At 41.7% G+C, this 22012-nt stretch overlaps 1 protein-coding gene across 4 annotated transcripts in view; it reads left to right on the top strand.

The window, feature by feature from the left end:
* adgrb3 (adhesion G protein-coupled receptor B3) overlaps positions 1 to 22012 on the top strand; it is an 872307-nt gene that overhangs the window by 539048 nt on the left and 311247 nt on the right. For all 4 annotated transcript variants that reach the window (XM_051919125.1, XM_051919127.1, XM_051919124.1 and 1 more), the window contains 2 exons: positions 8822 to 8924; positions 12351 to 12394. In XM_051919125.1, coding sequence (XP_051775085.1) covers positions 8822 to 8924; positions 12351 to 12394 — 147 coding nt within the window. The remainder of the gene's footprint in view (positions 1 to 8821; positions 8925 to 12350; positions 12395 to 22012) is intronic.

Genomic DNA, 22012 nt, shown 5'->3' with positions numbered 1-22012 from the left:
ATTGAACCCGGTGGATGATAGCAAGCAGGGTTGGAATTAGTGACACCTCACAAGTGTGCACATTTTAAGACGGAGGGGGTCAAAGTGCTTTAACGTCACTTTGTCTGAAATTTGCTTGTGTGCCACCCAGAACTTTAATGACCTCTTGGGCACAGCAGAGTGTCTGTCTGCAGAGAGAGTGTCGACCACTTCTAGAGGTTTACTTACCTTAGCAGTGACATTCACGTGTCTGGTGACTCTTCCTATGAAGTCAATAGACGGATTGGGAGAGCGGGGGGGGGGTCACGAGGTCACTGGAAAGGGGTATGTGGTGCTCCCCATATCTGCAAAAGGACGAAGGTCCAATTCTTTAGAGTCCGGGTGCTTCCAGTTTGCGAGACATGGATGCTATCCAATGACTTGAGATGAAGACTGGACTCCTTCATGTGTCTCCTCAGAGAATCCATGGGTCCCGCTGGTTTGACTTTGTGTTGCTCATGAAGTCCTGAATGAGGCACATGACCTGCATTGGGAGGGAGTGTCAGTTATGGCACTGCGGCCATGTGGCGCGATTACCCGAGGGTGATCCAGCTCGTAGGAATCCAAGTGGCTGGACCCGGCCAAGGGATGCCCACATAACATCTGGCTGTGGCAGATAGATGGTCATTTCCAGAGGGTGGGACTGGATCGTGTGTCTCCCTCGAGGGTTGCCAACTGGGATCCCGAGCTGTTTCATTGTGTAGTGGGTGCAGCAACGTGCTGTACCAGTGCCTGCTTCCCAACCTCTCCTAACCAGACCAGGACTCTAATATGAACGTATTTTGGATATCTGATTCTTTACCGGTGGTCCTAGCCTTCGAAGACCCTACCCTATTAAAGAAGGTGTATCCTTGCACAAGCGCATACATTATGGGATACTGAACTGTTTCTTCGTGTGGTGGGTGTGGCAATGCACTGTACCAGTGCCTGCTCCCCAACCTGTCCTGACCTGACCTGAGTTCTAACATGAACGTATTTTGGATATGTGACTCTTTACCGGTGGTCCTAGCCTTCTAAGACTCTACCCTCTTAAACAAGGTGTATCCTTGGACAAGCACATACACAATGGGATCTCAAGCTATTTTGATGTGTGGTGGGTGCAGCAACACATTGTACTGGTGCATGCTCCCCACCCTGACCTAACCTGACCTGAGTTCTAATATGAACGTATTTTGGATATGTGACTCTTTACCTGTGGTCCTAGCCTTCGAAGACTCTGCCCTCTTAAACAAGGTGTATCCTTGGACAAGCACATACACAATGGAATCTCGAGCTATTTTGTTGTATGGTGGGTGCAGCAACACATTGTACTGGTGCATACTCCCCACCCTGACCTAACCTGACCTGAGTTCTAATATGAACGTATTTTGGATATCTGATTCTTTACTGGTGGTCCTAGCCTTCTAAGACCCTCTTAAAGAAGGTGTATCCTTGTACAAGCGCATACACAATGGGATCCCAAGCTGTTTTGTCATGTGGTGGGTGTGACAGTGTGCCATACCAGTGCATGCTCCCCACCCTGACGTGACCTGACCTGCCACCCAGAGCTGAGCTCAGAGAACACAAAGTCTCTGGCAGGTCTGCTAGCCATTGAAGTGACCCAGTCTGTCAAATTTCCAAACACTGTATTGTACCGCCATTATATTTAGTTGGTACAATGCATTTCCATTCATTTTGTATAGAGCACAATTGGCTGGCTTACATTTCCAGAGTCCTGGTCACAATTAAACCTGTTTCTCTTCAGTCGTCTGTCTTCCAAAACCCTGCTTCCAACTTGGTCTCCTCTTCGTCGTTCCTTTCTGGTGCCACACAACACAATGTCATCCACACAAAGCACCAGGGAGATCGGCCTCCCCATGAGTCAACACATCCATCACCTGATGGATGAGTTAAGGACTTCCAGAAGATGCCTGGTGTAGACCTCCTTGAACTAGAATTTTACTCCCTCATGCATATCCTGGACGATCCTCACACCTGGTCCTAATTTTTCTCTCCATCATGCACCGCCAGACCTCTTCACATGGCACTCTAGAAATCAGTAAACACCATTTTGTACACCTTTCTATTTTTCTGAATGCAAAGACTGCATCTGTTGTTCCTCAACCCTGACATAAAACCAGACTGCTCCTCTCCTATGGTGGTCTCTTCCAGAAGCCGTCCCTCTCTAACCCTTTCCCAGATTTTAATTGTGTATGACATCAGCTTTATCCCGTAATCACACTCTTCCTCCACTCCTCTCTTCACAGATCTTCTGCATTAGACCCCACCACGCATCTATTTCTGTCTTAAGCCGTCTGGTCCGATCCCACAGAAGAGCTACTGTAGCTGTAAGCCAGGGTTCCCCAACTCCGGTCCTAGTGGGCCACAGTGGCTGCAGGTTTTCATACTACCTGTTTTCCTAATCAATAATCCCTTTTCCATTAATTTTATTAGCACTGTTTTTAAGGGTTCAGTCCTCTGAATTGATTTGTTTCTTCATTAAATGGCAGCCAAACAGAACTGAGATGTGAAACGAGCCGACAGATGACGTCAAACTCCAGCCAGTTTCACTCCAACCAGTTCCTTAATGAGAAGCCAATTCTTGCTGTTGTTGACTATCAGGACTTGTTGTTGCTCTCGTTCCGCCACAGCAGACTGTTGAGTTTCTGTTTATTCTAAGACCACCGTCAAGATGTTTGTGTGACCTGAGCAGACCAACATGACCGAGACCTTCACCTTTCTTTATTTTCAGGTTAGCTGGTCATGTGGCGGATCATTTTGTGTTTCCTTAATGTTTTGCTGCTCATTAAAAAAAAGAAACGTATGTCAGAGGACTGGAACATCGCGAAGTGGGGTCTAGCCTCATGTGGGGAGGCAAAATGGGGGGGTGGGGGGATAAAGGGGGGAGAGAAGGAGAGCAGGTTATATCTAATCTATTCTTATAATCCTTATAATTATAAATATCAATGCAGCAACAGGCTAACATGCAACAACTCCTGGGGAATCTTGAAACTAAGATTAAAACTGCCATATTACCAATTAAAACTATAAAATGACATTAAAAACTCAGAATCAATGTCTCCATGATGGGACAGTTAACTTTGTGAGCTGGAATGTTAAAGGCCTGAATCACGAATTAAAGAGAAAGAAAGTATGCTCTCACCTAACAGGCTTAAACGCTAAAATAGTATTTTTACAGGAGACCCACTTACTAACCAAGGATCAGTTCAGATTACAAAAAGACTGGACTGGCCAAATGTTCCATTCTAGCTTTATAAAGAAAACTAGAGGGGTGGGAATTCTCATACATAGAACAGTTCCTTTTGTAGCATCAGAGGTAGTGTCGGACCCTGAAGGGAGATATGTGATGGTCATGGGCAACTTATATAACAGTAAAATGATTTTGATAAATGTTTATGCACCCAATGTTGATGATAAGGAATTCATGCAAAATCTATTTGCATCCATTCCCAGTGTGAACACTCATAAAATTATAATGGCTGGGGACTTTAATTGTGTTTTAAATCCACTCTTAGATAGGACTCCTGTGACAGGGGGGACGACATCTAATACTGCAAAGATAATTACACAGTTTTTAAAGGATCACAACTTATCAGACCCCTGGAGGTTTCTTAACCCAAACTCAAGAACATATTCGTTCTACTCACCAGTGCATTATAGCTACTCAAGAATTGATTATTTTTTTATAGATAATAATTTCCTGCCTACAATTAAATTATGCAAATATGACACAATTGTTATCTCTGACCATGCCCCTCTAGTCTTGGAGCTAAAATCAATAAGCCCCTCGTACTCACCTCGCAGATGGCGTCTTAACCCTCTTTTATTGGCAGACGAGAACTGCACAGAATTTATATCCAAACAAATCAGCTTCTTCCTAGAGACAAACATGTCTACAGAGGTTTCTGCAGGAACACTCTGGGAAACTCTAAAGGCCTTCCTAAGAGGCCAGATTATTTCATATCTTTCCCATAGAAATAAATTAGAAACCAAGAAAGTGTCAGAGCTAAGAAATGAAATTACTAGAATAGATGAAGAACAAGCCAGGCGTCCAAGTGAAGCTCTTCACAGGAAAAGGCAGGCCCTGCATACAGAACTTAACATCTTAACAACTAAAGAAACTGAACAACTTATTTATAAGTCTAGACAGCATTACTATGAACACGGAGAAAAAGCTAATAAGCTTTTAGCTCAACAAATTCATAAACAAGAAGTTCACAATGCAATACCAGTAATCACCAACAAGAATGGAGAAGAAATCATCGACCATAATAAAATAATGCACACATTTAGAGATTACTATAAGTCTTTATATTCCACTGAGCCCAAAGAAGACAACACGCAATCTAATGCATTTCTGGATAATTCACAAATACCACAAATAGATGCTTTAAGTGCTGAGGAACTAGATAAACCTCTAACGCTAACAGAATTACTAGACGCTATAAAGTCACTACAAAGCGGGAAATCATCAGGCCCTGATGGTTACCCCGTAGAGTTTTATAAGAAATTCTCCACTCAGCTAGCTCCACTCTTATTGGTAACATTTACAGAAGCTAAAGACCACCAAATACTACCTCAAACATTTCGACAAGCATTAATCACCGTCTTTCCTAAACAAAATAAGGACTTGTTACAATGTGCATCATATAGACCAATTTCACTCCTGAATAATGATGTTAAGATACTCTCAAAAATCCTAGCTAGAAGGATGGAGAAAGTGCTGCCCTCGGTAATATCACAAGATCAAACTGGATTTATTAAAGGCCGACATCTATCTTCAAATCTCCGACGCTTGTTTAATGTTATATATTCACCAGCAAAATCAAACACCCCAGAGATATTACTATCATTAGACGCAGAAAAGGCATTTGACATGATCGAATGGAATTACCTTTTCACTGCATTGGAGAAATTTGGGTTTGGCCCGAATATTTGTGCTTGGATTAAACTACTGTATACCAGTCCAGAAGCTTCAGTTTGTATTAATAAAATTTGCTCAGACTACTTTAAACTAGAACGTGGTACCAGACAAGGATGTCCCTTGTCGCCACTGTTGTTTGCAATCGCTATTGAACCACTGGCGGTTCACTGCCGAAATTCTCATCAGATAAAGGGGATTGTCAGAGAAGGACTGGAACAGAAAATTTCTCTATATGCAGATGATATGGTCTTATATATATCGGACCCAGAAAACACTGTCCCTGCTGTTTTAACAGCACTAACAGAATTTCAAAAGATATCTGGTCTTAGAATTAATCTGAATAAAAGTATACTCTTTCCAGTGAACTCACAAGCATATAATATTAAATTAGACACCCTACCTTTTACCATAGCAGATCAGTTTAAATACCTAGGGGTAAATATCACAAGTAAACATAAAGCTCTTTATCAACAAAATTTTGGCGTCTGTATGGAAAAAATTAAGCAAGACTTGCATAGATGGTCAACCCTTCATCTCACTCTAGCCGGAAGAATTAACATTGTTAAGATGAATATCCTTCCTAAACTTCTCTTTTTATTTCAAAACATTTCAATATATATCAATAAATCGTTTTTTAAAAAGTTAGATTCAATAATAACCTCATTCATTTGGAACTCAAAACACCCACGTATCCGAAGAGCGACCCTACAAAGACCTCAGGCAGACGGTGGCATGGCTTTACCTAATTTTCAGTTTTATTACTGGGCAGCAAACATACAAGCCATAAAAACCTGGACACAAATAAATGCACATACACAGGCTTGGTCTGCAATAGAAGTAAAATCCTGTAGTACTTCTTTATATTCCCTGCTTTGCTCTCCAATAAATGAAAGTTATCGCAAATATACTAATAACCCAATTGTGCTTTACTCACTCAGAATATGGAACCAAATTAGGAAGCATTTTAAGATGGAAAATCTTTTATCAGTGGCACCTTTGCAAGGGAACCACCTCTTTCAACCTTCGCAAGTATATCCAGTTTTTAATACCTGGAAAAGTTTTGGGATTAAAATGCTCAGAGATCTTTATATAGACAACATATTTACATCTTTTGAACAATTACGTTCAAAATTTAACCTCCCAGCTACACATTTCTTTTACTATCTTCAAATTAGAAATTTTGTTAAACAGAAATTGCCCGATTTCCCCCACCTTGCACCCTCCACAATGCTGGAAAAAATACTGCTCAATTCCGAGGAAACAAACACTATTTCCGCAAAATATATAAAATCTTATTAGAGTCCCTACCTTTCAAAGATCCAAGAGGACATTGGGAAGAAGATCTCTTAATCAATATATCAGAAAAGGAGTGGAAGGTAGCAAAGCAGAGAATTCACTCGAGTTCTATATGCGCAAAGCATAGAATTATTCAACTAAAAATTATATATCGAGCTCATCTGTCTCGCTTAAAACTGTCCAAAATGTTTCCAGGCCAGGATCCGACCTGCGAGCGCTGCAACCAAGCTCCTGCCTCACTGGGTCACATGTTCTGGGCCTGCACCAAACTAACATCATTTTGGACAAAGATTTTTAAGTGCCTCTCAGACAGCCTTAGTATCACAATCCCTCCTAACCCACTAACAGCTGTGTTTGGTGTCCTTCCAGATGGACTTGAATTGGAGAAGGACAAGCAAACGGTGATTGCATTCACTACACTCTTGGCACGCAGACTTATTTTGTTAAATTGGAAGAATCCTAATTCTCCTCTTATAAGTCAGTGGGAAACTGATGTTTTATATTATTTGAAATTGGAAAAAAATCAAATTTTCAGTTAGAGGATCTGTACAAAATTTTTTCAAAACTTGGCAGGATTTAATCAATATTATTTTAGAATAAGAGAATTAACTATTATTGTATTTAACTCCCTTCTCCATCTCTTATTTATATAGATATTTACTTCTCCCCTTCTTTTGTCTAATGTTGCCTTATTAAAAAGCTTAAAGAAATTTTCCTTTAGCTAAGCTCTCCTTCTCAGGGATGGGGTTTGATTTGTTTTCAAATTTGTTGGGTTATAAATGGATCTGTTTGTATGGAATGATTACAATGAAAATTAAAAAAATAAAAATATAAAAAAAAAAAAAAAAAAAAAAAAAAAAAAAAAAAAAAAAAAAAAAAGAAACGACTAAGGGGTCTTAGTCACATCAATTAAAATGAAGGCAAAGCAAGGAAATCAGGAGCAAAAACGGCTCACTGATGAAGAAGATGGTTAGAATGAAAACCTGCAGCCACTGTGGCCCACCAGGACCAGGGTTGGACACCCCTGCTGTAAACCATACCGTTTGCCGTGAGAGAACGTTGTCAGAACACACAGTGCTGTGTAGCCACAGAGTGACCAGAGTGTCCGTGACCGATTCCTATCAGCCACCAAAAGTGTCTACAATGAACATGTGAGCATCAGAACTGGACCGTGGAGCAATGGCAGAAGGTGGTCTGGTCTGATGTTTCTTTTGGATCAGGTGGATGGCTGGTTGCGTGTGAATCTTTAACCCTCAAGCATTATGAGAAGAAGTCAAGCTGGCAGAGGCAGTGTGACGCTCTGGGCAGTTATCTTCTGGCTGGCACCTGGCATTCATGTGGATGTTACTTTGAAACTGTCACACACGTGCGCTTGGGACAGAAGGCTAAGGGATTAACTGAGGATGGAAAACAAGGGCAGGGATTGGCAAAGTGTGCCAACCTGTCTTCTTCCTCTTCTGCAGATCACCTGACCAGAAACCTGCCTAAAATTCCTCCTGTTTCTGCCCTGCCTTCCTAGCCACGCCTCCTGCTGACCTCACTTCCAGGTTTTGAACCCCCCCTCCCCCCCCCGACCCGCCTTTTCCTCCCCTGAAACTATAAAAGCCTTGCACCTCCCCTTTCTAGTTTGTCCCGCCCCTGTGATGCAAGGACCGGGGGAAGAGGGTAACCACCCCCCCCCCCCCCCCGGCCCGCCTCACAGTGGGGTCACACGTTTTTGGAGCTTAGGAGTTCACCACTGGAATAAATCGTGTGTGCTGGACAGTACTGGTGTCTGCCCGTCTGACTTGAGTAGGGTGGATGGTACGCCCCCTGGTGGTCCACAGTCCCTATCTGCACGCTGAACCAGACGGGAGCTATTGATTCTATTACCTGTTGGTGTATGATATACGGGGTGCACCCCCAACTCTCTTTCTGCCTTTTGTTCTTGTGTTTTACAACACGTCCCACCTACCTAAAAACTGTCACTAACCGCATACACCCCTTCACGGCAGTGGTTCTCCCTGATGGCAGGATGATGCGCCCCTAACTGTCTTCCACACTGCAAAAATGGTTCAGGATCGGTTTGAGGAACAACGTTGACGTGGTCCTCCATAGTCACCAGATCTCAATCTGATCAAACATCTTTGGGTTGTGCAGTGGCGTAGTTAAGGGGGGCGGGGGGGGGGGCATCTGTCCCCAGGCGTAGCATCCAGGGGGCCCCGAATTGATGTTCCCCATTGCATTTTGGCAGAGCTACGCCTCTGGAGGTGTGCTGATAAAACAAGTCCGATCCATGGAGTCCCCTCCTCGCTAATTACATGACTGGTGCACAGATACCACAGGGTGATGTCCATGGCCTCGATGGGACAGCACAAGAGGGTCCTACACAATCTCAGGCAGACGGGTTAAATCTCTTCATGAATCGGTTTATACATTCTGTCCATCAAACAATAAGCAGCAGGTCATGTGAGGGTCTTCTCTGAAATGCCAGTTTGCCATCCTGGAGGTGGCATGCTGTCTGTATTGTTGTTACACAGCTGACTGAACTTATTGTTGTGGATAACAAACCTCTTTGGGTTTTTTTTTAATTTCTCTTTACAGGAATTACACTGCTGTGAACTCCAAAATAATTGCAGTCACAGTGAGACCTGACCCCAAAATCGCAGAGTCCCTTCTGGAGATTGAATTAGCTCACCTGGCCAACGTGAGTATGCCACGTGGATTTGCTTACTTTGAATGTAATGAGTTTTTTACCTGTCAGTAAAGGTGTCCTTAAATACTCCATCCATCTTTAGAACATTTGCTGTCCATTACAGAGGCATAGATAGCTGGAGCTTATCACACTGATATCAGAGTTTGGGAAAGATGCCAACCTCGATGGGCACACGGCACCACTCATTTACACAGGGCCCGTTCTAGAAATGGGGTGAAACCCAGCTTTTATCTCAAGGGTGGCACGGTGGCACAGGTGCCTTGCGATAAAGAGACCAGAGTTCACATCCCAGGTGCCCCCTGCTTTGAGTTGGCATGTTCTCCGCATGTCCATGTGGGATTCCTCCAGTTGTTCTGGTTCCCAAGCACAGTCCAAAGACATGCAGGTTAGGTGAGCTGGCATTGCTAAAACTGGCCCATGTGTGTATATGTGTGTGTGTGTGGGTGGGTGTTTGCCCTGTGATGGACTAGCACCACATCCAGGGATTGGTCCTGCCTTGTGCCTGATGCTTGCTGAGATGGGCTCCAGTGTCCCCGCAGCCTACTCAGGATAAGTGGGTTAGGAAGGGGAATGGATTTTACCTCAGTTTGACTTGAATGATATCCTAAAATGGAGTGAAGATTACACAGCTTGATTGATTTGACTTTTAAACCTTTGAATGAGCCATTCATTTGAATCGTTGTTCTCGGGGTTGGCACAGTGGTTACTGGCTTCTGCCTCACAGCTGCAGGGATATCAGCATGTAGTTTGCTTGTTTTCCCTATGTCTGTGTGGCTTCCTTTGCCAGGATGTGCGGGTTACAGTGATTCACAACACTAAGCTGAGTGGCGCTTACTGTGGACTGGTGCTCCATTCGACTGGCCCATAATGCTGAAATGGATTTAACTGGTTCAGTAAGGGATGGAAATTAGAGAGGTCTACTGAATCACAAAGCAGATTGTGAAGGCAGGCCCAATCAGGGAATGTCTCCTGGACCTGCTGGAGGTGCTCATGGAGGAGAGGAGAAAAAAATGAAACTGACGGCCATCGTGGAAAATACTCTGTGACACACGAGCATTGGGGGCTTCCAGCCAGCGAATTACTTAGCAGACATGTGTCATGACAGGCCCCTGCAATACAACTTTATAGCGCCTCACTCTGACCAGTCTTTGTAAATTTAGCCAAGTCAGAAATTTCTTTTTTTTTCTTTGTAATTTAGTGGGTATTTGGGGGGGGGGGGGCTGGTATTGTCTGTTAGAGTATTCTCTGAGCTTCTGCAAAAAGGTAACTTTCCCCCTTGGGACAAATAAAGTTCTATCTATCTATCTATCTATCTATCTATCTATCTATCTATCTATCTATCTATCTATCTATCTATCTATCTATCTATCTATCTATCTATCTATCTATTATATAGTGCCTTTTATCTATCTATCTATCTATCTATCTATCTATCTATCTATCTATCTATCTATCTATCTATCTATCTATCTATCTATCTATCTATCTATCTATCTATCTATCATATAGTGCCTATCACATTTGTCACGCATTCATTTGAGTTAATAGTGTTAAACAAACTCTACATTTATTGTAAAATGTTTGGAATTTAACTCAAAGTTGCTGAATCCACATGGCACATTCACTATGGACTGTGTCTCCTCACCAGCCTATGATATGTTTGCTCATATGAATTCAACAATCCATTGGAAGTCTTCTATTCCAGAGACATGTGGATCTGCAGCTTACCAGGTCAGCACTGACAACAAGACAGGAATCAAGTCTGGATGGGATGGCAGTAAGCTGGTAGGCACACATGGACATAATGGGTACACTTAAGACAGCATACAAGTGTGTTTGGGGTGGAGGAGTTTAAAACAAAACAGAACCTGAGAATGAGGCAGCGATGAGCTGAGAGCTGAACTGAGAGTCTGAGGGACATGAGACGCCATCACTGCACTGCGCACCTCAAAAGCTAAATGTCACAGAAGTCAGTGAAGGAGAGATGGGGCGTCACTATGGATTACTTCAGAGGGGAGCAAAAAAGTTTTCTTTTTTAATGCCTTATTCAGACTGTGTGAGATTCTTCAAGAATTTCTTACCCTCTTTCAAGTCTAATGGGTGAAATTAAAAAGCAATTACTGTGTCACTTTGTATTGTGGGTAAGGGCATGGAGTTCATATGAGTCTATTATTCATAAATTCATCTGGATTGTGTCAAAATGAAGAAATAGCCTCGTCTTGGAATGAAAAAATAGAAGTTTCAATTTAATTTCTAAGGCTTTTTTTAATTTATCCATTCATTCATGTTCTGAACTCACTTAATCCACTTCTATGTAGATAGATAGATAGATAGATAGATAGATAGATAGATAGATAGATAGATAGATAGATAGATAGATAGATAGATAGATAGATAGATAGATAGATAGATAGATAGATAGATAGATAGATAGGAAAGGCACTATATGATAGATAGATAGATAGATAGATAGATAGATAGATAGATAGATAGATAGATAGATAGATAGATAGATAGATAGATAGATAGATAGATAGATAGATAGGAAAGGCACTATATAATAGATAGATAGATAGGAAAGGCACTATATGATAGATAGATAGATAGATAGATAGATAGATAGATAGATAGATAGATAGATAGATAGATAGATAGATAGATAGATAGATAGATAGCACTTTATTTGTCCCCAAATAAATATTATCATATTATGACCCGACAGCAACATACAGACCAGAATGACTGAAAAAAAGAAAGTAAGCAATAAAGAATGAAAAAGTTTCACTTGGTTTAAGATTAAAAGAGCAGTCACGGTCACCACAGCTGTGAGGGGCTACACAGGCGTTTTGCTGCTTGTATAAAGGAGCCCCCCAGTCTTATTTCTTCTACTGAATAATCCATTGGCTGGAAGTCCTCAGTGTTGGTGTGCAGCATTGTTCATAAAGACACTCAGTTTTAATTTCATTCTTTCCACCTACAAGACCCCCAGCAGGACCAGAGGGTGTCCCATAATGGAGTGTGCCTTTCAAATATTTTGTTGACTCTCTTGAAGTGATGTTACTGGCCGAACAAATCTGAATGGCCAACACAGAGTTGTAGACAACGTAAAGGCTGCCATTGCCACATTAGTCACAGACTTCCTGAGGCTGTGTGATGAATAGGAGGAGGAGGAGGAGGAGTGGAAGGCTGGTGGCATTCACTGATACAGCATGTTGCCCACCTCAGGAGAGGGTGATCCCAAAATGGCTGGATGGCAATGCATTTTGTGAGGCGCTTTGTATCTTTACTGACCCTCATTTTAACTCCATGTTCCTGGACAGTGTGTGTGTGTCACCATCAGTCTGCAGGTCCATGTTGGTGACCCCCTTTCTGTCCCAAACTCTTTACTGATGATACGTTTGTTTTTTTTTATCTTAGGGAACTGTGAACCCTTACTGCGCACTCTGGGATGGCGACTTGACGTAAGTTGATTGCATTTCTTGCTTGACGTCTACATTGCCTGCATAAAAACATTAAATCCAACCTGAAGTGAGGACTTGAATTCAGCTCGAGTCGTAAAGCAGCGCGTGCCTTCTGCCTGCCACATCCACCTCTGTGTTAAGTAACGAATGAGAGAGAGCGGGACGGGGCCGACGCCGTCAAAGACTATCATGATAAGAAGGTCGTCAGCCGTCACTACTGTATCTGACATATTAAGAAACATTACTGTAATTCTGAATTGAGATTAAATGGACCTGTCATTTGTCTCGAGAGCCCTGCCTCGTCCTGCCTTTGTCACAAAAGTATCTGAAGATACTGAAATGACGCGAAAAAATGTGATTTTCATTTTTAATGGCAGTGCTTCTTCTGCATTCATTTACATTATAGATATCGCGCAATGTTTTAAATTGCTTAAGCATGCGCTGTTTTAACAGCAGTGTAAAATCATATCTTTAATTGATTAGCTTTTCAAAGATAAATATTTGAATCCTTTTTGTAATTGAATATTTCGCCTAATTTGTTTAATCACGGTTTAATGTCGCTGTGTTGTGAAGCGTTAAGACAGATGTCATTTATCAGTAAGGTCACACGGTGGCTGGGACCTCCCGTACTGCCCACCGATTATGGAGGGATGCATAACAGCTGGATTAAGCAATTACCGTATATACTCGCATTTAAGTTTTCCCGCGGCGCTTGATTTTTACCGTATAATTTCCGGTATTTCTGCGGTGGGCTGGCGCCCTGCCCAGGGTTTGTTTCCTGCCTTGTGCCCTGTGTTGGCTGGGATTGGCTCAAGCAGAACCCCGTGACCCTGTAGTTACGATATAATGGGTTGGATAATGGATGGATGGATTTCCGGTATTTTATAATGTCGCTCGTATAATTCGAATGCGGAAAACTCCCACTATTGGTCCAAGAGATTATGATATGCTAACGCCCACCTGAGAGAGCAACCACGGAGCACGCGGCCTTTTTCTTCTCTCTGTTGTGCCTACGTGACCACACAGTAATACCCTAACTATTCTGAAGCGACATTTGCACCGTTTTGTGTTTTTCGTGTCTCACACCCTCATACACCTTTATCGTAAGAGCATCCCTTATCTACAAAGGAGCGTTTGATCGGAAGAAAATATGAAGCTGGTTTTAAATTAAAAGTCGTTGAAGTGGCGAAATAAATTGGTAACTGCGCTGCTGCAACAAAATTCGATGCGTCTGAGAAACTGGTGCGAGATTGGAGGAAGCAAAAAGATAATAATAATAAATATCGTATTTTTGAACGGGCATATAAGTCGGAGTCTTATTTTATGATCGATTTTTCGGGTTTCAAGACCCGACTTATAGGCAAGTCTTTACGGGTAAACGTGGACTGACAACCAATCAGGGCAGGGGATGTTCACCATGCCCGCGTGGTGCCTACCAAATGCCCCGTGAGGCCGGCTGTGTGCTTCTTTCGTTTTTAGTGGGACATCCTGGGTCTTTTTTTCCTTGGGATGACATCATCAGTGCCGCATTGCGTGTGTCTCCTCGTTGTTTCACATTGGGGTATTCTGTGTGTTAGCGAATCATACTTTAGATCAGTGGATCCCAAACTCGGTCCTGGGGGACCCCCCCGCTGTGGCTGGAGGTTTTCGTTTCACCCAAATTCTCTTTTGAATTAGACTCCTGGCCCAATGAAGTGAGCTGTTATTTCCCAGTTTCTGTGTTTTGGAGTCAATGGAGAAAGTTTGGTAAATTTTTATTAAAATGCACTAAGTACTTCTAAGGGTATAGTTTTTTTATTTTTAATGATTTTCAGCCTGATTTTCATTCTGCTTTTCCAGATTGTTCTATTTATCATCTACTAATTAGTGGGTCTGACGCTAAGGTTACTGCAGCTTTTCATCATTCGGTGTTGTGTACCTGGTTGTCAGCTCCGTTTGTTTTAATTATCATTATTAGGATTGTGGATGGGTGGCACGGTGGCGCAGTGGGTAGCGCTGCTGCCTCGCAGTTAGGAGACCTGGGTTCTCTTCCCGGGTTCTCCCTACGTGGAGTTTGCATGTTCTCCCCGCGTGTCTGTGTGGGTTCTCTAGTGTGTGCTGGGTGTGTGTGTGTGTGTGCCCTGCGGTGGGCTGGGATTTGTTTCCTGCCTTGTTCCCCGTGTTGGCTGGGATTTGCTCCAGCAGACCCGTGACCCTATAGTTAGGATATAGCGGGTTGGATAATGGATGGATAGGATAGTGGATGCTTGGGGTCACTGTTGCCCCGTTAAACCCAACTGACAGACGCACAGAACACAGGTTAAAAGCACCATGAAGTATGTTAATACTCGCTCTTCTTTGAATAGTTCATGTAAGGACCACAGTCACCTACTAAACAAACAAATACCAAGCACAATAATCTTAACTCTCTCCTGCACACCTCCCAGCAAGTGTTGTCCACCTCCTCCCAACTCTGCTCTTCTGTCCACATGACTTGTCAGCACTTCCAAAGTCAGACAGACAGTTAAAGTTCTTTAATCAGCCTGGAAGTATTTTGGGGCTCCCGTCCTTGTGACTTCCTAGTAAGGGAAGCACGACTCCCCCGGTTCTTCCACAGCACCCTCTGTCTCAATATGGGCCAAGCTGTGCTCTTCATTGTGTTGTCCTTTTCAGTTCATGGTGTGTGTGTGTGAGACGCTCCTTCGTAGCGATGGTGTGAGAGAGAGAGGGAGGAGTAAAGCAAGCCAATCTATAGACTCTCTGTCCAAACCCTACAGCCAATAGCGTGTTGTGGTGCTTAATGGCTTCTGATTTAAAACCAAACAGGCAACTTCAGACCGAAAGAATCCTGGTGCGACACAATGGGTTCCACACCTGCCCCCCAGTGCCATTTGTTAAGGTGAAGCTTGCCAGTGTGGTAGTTGGCCTCCATGCGATTGGGGGGGGGGGGGGGGGGGTTAGGGGTGGAGGGAGGTTGACTGAGAGAGTTCTGCAGAGAAACACTTGTCAAACCGACCCTGTCATAAAATCACAAAGACTCCATCCTAATGACTGTTCTCTTTCTTACATTGCTTTGCCTACAAATAAAGACATACAAAGTATTTATCAACAAACTAACCATCCCCTGTGGGTGGGTATCACTAGCTAAGCGGAGGAAAGGTACACTCCAAAACACCGAGGTAGACCGACTCGAACGGAGGCTGGCATGTGAGTGATGATGGCTAACACACTCCTGACGTCACGCCCCAAACAGCCTGCAGCCTCTGTTTGAAATTAGTGTGAATATATCGCTCCTGCAAGCAAACTATGATTCTTAGCGAGAAGAAAGAAGCCGCAAAATCAACGGGAATGTTTGAGCAAATTAAAAACCTGATCTAAATACATGAAGTAGTTCTCTAGCTAAGCGGAGGTAAGGAACCAGAGATGTGCATTCAGGACGTCATCATGAAAAGTAAAAGAATTAATAATGATTACATTGTGAATTTCCCCTTGGGATGAATAAAGTATCTATCTATCTATCTATCTATCTATCTATCTATCTATCTATCTATCTATCTATCTATCTATCTATCTATCTATAATATAGTGTCTTTCACATATCTATCTATCTATCTATCTATCTATCTATCTATCTATCTATCTATCTATCTATCTATCTATCTATCTATCTATAATATAGTGTCTTTCACATATCTATCTATCTATCTATCTATCTATCTATCTATCTATCTATCTATCTATCTATCTATCTATCTATCTATCTATCTATCTATCTATCTATCTATAATATAGTGTCTTTCACATATCTATCTATCTATCTATCTATCTATCTATCTATCTATCTATCTATCTATCTATCTATCTATCTATCTATAATATAGTGTCTTTCACATATCTATCTATCTATCTATCTATCTATCTATCTATCTATCTATCTATCTATCTATCTATCTATCTATCTATCTATCTATCTATAATATAGTGTCTTTCACATATCTATCTATCTATCTATCTATCTATCTATCTATCTATCTATCTATCTATCTATCTATCTATCTATCTATCTATCTATCTATAATATAGTGTCTTTCACATATCTATCTATCTATCTATCTATCTATCTATCTATCTATCTATCTATCTATCTATCTATCTATAATATAGTGTCTTTCACATATCTATCTATCTATCTATCTATCTATCTATCTATCTATCTATCTATCTATCTATCTATCTATCTATCTATCTATCTATCTATCTATCTATAATATAGTGTCTTTCACATATCTATCTATCTATCTATCTATCTATCTATCTATCTATCTATCTATCTATCTATCTATCTATCTATCTATCTATCTATCTATCTATAATATAGTGTCTTTCACATATCTATCTATCTATCTATCTATCTATCTATCTATCTATCTATCTATAATATAGTGTCTTTCACATATCTATCTATCTATCTATCTATCTATCTATCTATCTATCTATCTATCTATCTATCTATCTATCTATCTATCTATCTATCTATCTATCTATCTATCTATAATATAGTGTCTTTCACATATCTATCTATCTATCTATCTATCTATCTATCTATCTATCTATCTATCTATCTATCTATCTATCTATCTATCTATCTATCTATCTATCTATCTATCTATCTATCTATCTATAATATAGTGTCTTTCACATATCTATCTATCTATCTATCTATCTATCTATCTATCTATCTATCTATCTATCTATCTATCTATCTATCTATAATATAGTGTCTTTCACATATCTATCTATCTATCTATCTATCTATCTATCTATCTATCTATCTATCTATCTATCTATCTATCTATCTATCTATCTATCTATCTATCTATCTATCTATCTATCTGTCTATCTATCTTTCTAAAATAAATGTGTCCACTGCTCTGTGCTATACATTTATTTTCTGTATGATTCCAATAACTTTGATCATTTCTAAAGTCATTATCGCTGAATTGGCACATTGCCTGTTCAAATATTGGGGAGCGTCACCTAACCTCGGACTGCGCTCTCCCTCACACTCTGGGTTGATGTGTGTGATTGGCGCATACCTGTTGCTGTCTCTGTATGTCATTTATTCTACACCCTGATTTTCCGAAGTTTGGCTAATATCTTTAAAGAAGGTGTGTGACATACTTAGTCCTGCTGATCTATATTACTAAACCATTTATTTTATGCATGGATGCACCGATACGCATGCGCAGTGCACCGCGGTGCCCCAGAGTCAAACGCAGCGGCCTGCCAGAGTCAGTAGTATGTATGTGCCAGCAGTCTGTGTGGCATGTTTGAATCACAACGGACCTACAACATGCCTCTAAAACAGCGGACTCAAAGGAGTCACGGCTCCAACAACACAGAGCTCAAAGGCGCCTACAACGCGTTTCTGAAACACTACATGCAAGAGAGGCACAGATCCAAAACGAATAATCCACTGTGCCACCAGTCAGTGTGTATAGGTTGGAGTTGGAGTTGGAGTATGCTTCCTAACAGTAAACGACTTCTACCTAACGACACAGCCACAGAACAACAAAGACGAGACCGCATAGATAAACACAATACACGGAGGCTCCTACGACACGCTTCAGACACACCAGAAGCAAAGACGTCACGGCTCCACAATGAAAGAGCTCAACTAAATACAAACACAAGCCCGTATGGCTACAACCTGTAAACGAGCCCGTATGGATAAAAAGAATGAACGAAGGCGCCCACACAAAGAAACCGCTTTAGTACAAATATGTTTATTTAATTAAATGAAAACTTTACCATGGCTACGACCTGTAAACTAAACCTGAGGTGAAGCGTGCATGCCAGGTTGTACAGCTGCCCGAACGCGACCGCCCACACCACCGCATATACCACGTTCGTTTAGTAATGTGGCCCTCCATGCCCGGATCCACCACCATGGCCACTTCAGCATGCGAATCCAACGCCGTCAGCAAACGACTTCTCGCTGACGACACAGCCATAGAAAAACAAAAACGAGACTGCATGGCTAAAAACAATAAACGAAGGCGCCTACAACTGAGTCACAGCTCCAAAAAGAAACCGCTTTAGTACAAATATGTTTATTTAATTAAATGAACTTTCCCAGGACACACCCACCCTCCATGATATTTCATCCCTCCAAGTATCGGAGGGAACAGAAAGTGATTGCCATTCTTGGATTTGCGATTCTTTCGAGAATTGCGGGCTTGCTGGTCTATCTTACTAAACCACAGTTAATATATGCACAGCGGATGCACCGAAGCACATGTGCACTGCGACCTTGGCGCCCACCCCAGAGTCCAGAGTCAAACGCAGCGGCTTCCCAAAACGCGGCAGATACCCAGAGTCAGTAGGTGGCGCCCAAACAACACCACCTGTAAACTAGACTTGCTCTAATCCACTGTGCCAGTAATGTAGATCACATAACGGTCATTCAGTTTGGCGCCCGCCCCAGAGTCCAGAGTCAAATGCAGCGGCGTCCCAAAACACGGCGGCGCCCGCCCCAGAGTCAGTAGGTGGCGCCCAAACAACACAACCTGTTCACTACACTTGCTCTAATCCACTGTGCCAGTATTATAGATCACATAACGGTCACAGACTCAAACCCAGCGGCTTCCCCGACTCAGTGGCTGGCACACGAACACCACAACCTGTAAACTAAACTTGCTGTGCTCCACTGTGCCAGCAGTCGGTGTCAGCAAAGGCAACGGAATCAGGTCTCCACAAAATGAAACCGCTTTAGTACAGATATGCTTATGTAATTAAATGACATTTCCCCAGACGTACCCACCCTCCATGATATGTCATCCATCCAAATATCGGACGGAACAGAAACTAATTGCCATTCTTGGATTTCCGATTCGCTAGCGAATCGCGGGCTTACTTGTCGGACATAAAACCGCAGTGAAAAGGCACACAGTGAGGCAGACAGTACCGTGCCGGCCTGAAGGGGGCGCATGTGAGCCCAACAGGTGCTCGTCGCTGCTGTTCTTCTACGCAGAGGCGCCAGTAAGTTAGCGACATCAGAAAGTCAAGTGCAGTGCAGCGGGCCGTTTATTGTTATTTACTGTTCCAAGTGACTGCCAAAATGGAAGATTAAGATATTTAAAAGTAAAGGAGGACTTTTACAAGAAAGCAATGGATATTTTCATGGAGAAGGACAGGCGCATGGGCTTCATTTACAAATAAAGTTTAAGACCATAAACGGTTTTCAATTTTATAAAATAGCGGGATCAGACTAAGAAAAAAAAACAATCCAATATTTAAAAACTTAATTTTGACCTTAAATAAAATATTCTTTTGTTTTTCTTGTTATCCTTTTGTTGAACAGTCTGCATTAAAATTGATTAAAGCATCCGAATTAAAAGCTTTTAAAAACATGTAAATATTTCCATTAAGGTCAAAATTGAAATTATTTTTTTTTAGTACACCACTCTATAATTTCATTTGTACTGAATGAGTGTGAATTGTGGAATTGCAACAGCAAATTTAGAACACATGGAGGGTGAGGAGCAAATGCGCTCTCTCTGCTCTCTCTCGCCGCTATAAATGTAACGTTCTTTCTTAGCCAAATATGAACCTTACCTTCTGTATGTGTGTAAAGAAATGCTGATGAGATAACGAAACATAACCAGTAGTCAATGCGCAGACTGCCAGTTGAATAGTCAATAAGCTACTCTTTGGGGTTCATATATTTATAACCGTGACTCTGAGGGAGTCACCAGCCATGAACCTCACCGCACGTCACTGTAAGATACACCCTGAGGCCGGCACATGAGTCAGGAGGGTTCGCCGCCCCCTAGCCCATAGCATCTCACTCGGATTCGTGCAAATAAATCTCTACCGCACGCAAACTATGATACTTAGCGCGATGAGAGAAGTCGCAGAATCAACCGGAATGTTCAAGCAAAGTATAGAATAAAACCTGATCTAAATCCGTTAAGTAGTTCTGTCGTGAAAAGCAGACAGACAGACAGACAGACAGTGCAGGATTTACGTATAAGCTACACAAGCTATAGCTTAGGGCCCCCGCCTTCTTGGAGGCCCCCAAAACACATTGTCCGAGTGAGCAATTGTCATATATACTTAAATATACTACAGCATTATTTGTCCCAATCAGGCCCGGCCTTAGGCATAGGCGAAGTAGGCGACCGCCTAGGGCCCCGGCGTCCGGGGGGCCCCGGATCGACTCCTTGGTCTAATTTTCACGCATTTCACAGAGCTTCCAGGGGGCCCCTGGACCCCCCTTTTGCCTAGGGCCCCATAATACCTAAGACCGGGCCTGTAGATAGATAGATAGATAGATAGATAGATAGATAGATAGATAGATAGATAGATAGATAGATAGATAGATAGATAGGAGAGGCACTATATGATAGATAGATAGATAGATAGATAGATAGATAGATAGATAGATAGATAGATAGATAGATAGATAGATAGATAGATAGGAGAGGCACTATATGATAGATAGATAGATAGATAGATAGATAGATAGATAGATAGATAGATAGATAGATAGATAGATAGATAGATAGATAGATAGATAGATAGATAGGAGAGGCACTATATGATAGATAGATAGATAGATAGATAGATAGATAGATAGATAGATAGATAGATAGATAGATAGATAGATAGATAGATAGATAGATAGATAGATAGATAGGAAAGGCACTATATGATAGATAGATAGATAGATAGATAGATAGATAGATAGATAGATAGATAGATAGATAGATAGATAGATAGATAGATAGATAGATAGATAGATAGATAGATAGGAGAGGCACTATATGATAGATAGATAGATAGATAGATAGATAGATAGATAGATAGATAGATAGATAGATAGATAGATAGATAGATAGATAGATAGATAGATAGATAGATAGATAGATACTTTATTAATCCCAAGGGGAAATTCACACATATATACATATATATACATATAGAGAGATATACTAAATTTCACACCACAACAACGTGTTATACAGTACCTTTAAAAACTGAAAAGCATGTTAATGTTTTTTTTATAAATGCAGCAATGGTATGTAAAATGACACCCGGCGGACCGGTTAGCGTTAAAAACCTCAGCGTTTACAGTTCAGCACTTCAGCCACTAGAGGGCCAAACTGCACAGTCCTAGCTGACTGTTACCCTACTGCCCCATGCTGCATGTGTGAGCCAATCAGAAAGAGGGCAGGTTAAAACGATATGCAAGAAAAGTAAAATCAGGGTGACCAGTGTAGCGCATGTCATAAATCACACATGCCATATGTCTTCCTGGCACTTCATTCAAAATGGAAGCATTTGGTCTGGAAGTTGTGACTTGAGCAGGAACAAGCTGTCTGAGCACATAGAACCTCCTCTGCATCTGATTACAAAAGCGGCTCATGCAAGAACAAGCAGCCACAGCGCCCCCTAGGGTTAGGATTGGGAAATAAAATAAATAAATAAATAATGTAAACTCGGAGCACAACCCACAAAAGATTTTAAAGGTGGCTTTAAGTTCAGTTGCTGTAATACACGTTGGCGGTAAGCCTCAAATACACGCTGATTATTCAGTGTTTCTGTTTGGCGTTTTAATATCCTCACAGGTGGTGC

This window comes from Erpetoichthys calabaricus, chromosome 15, assembly GCF_900747795.2.
Source record: "Erpetoichthys calabaricus chromosome 15, fErpCal1.3, whole genome shotgun sequence".
Lineage (NCBI taxonomy): Eukaryota > Metazoa > Chordata > Cladistia > Polypteriformes > Polypteridae > Erpetoichthys > Erpetoichthys calabaricus.
Note: the sequence above shows the minus strand (reverse complement) of the source record. Positions and strands in the feature narration are given on the sequence as shown.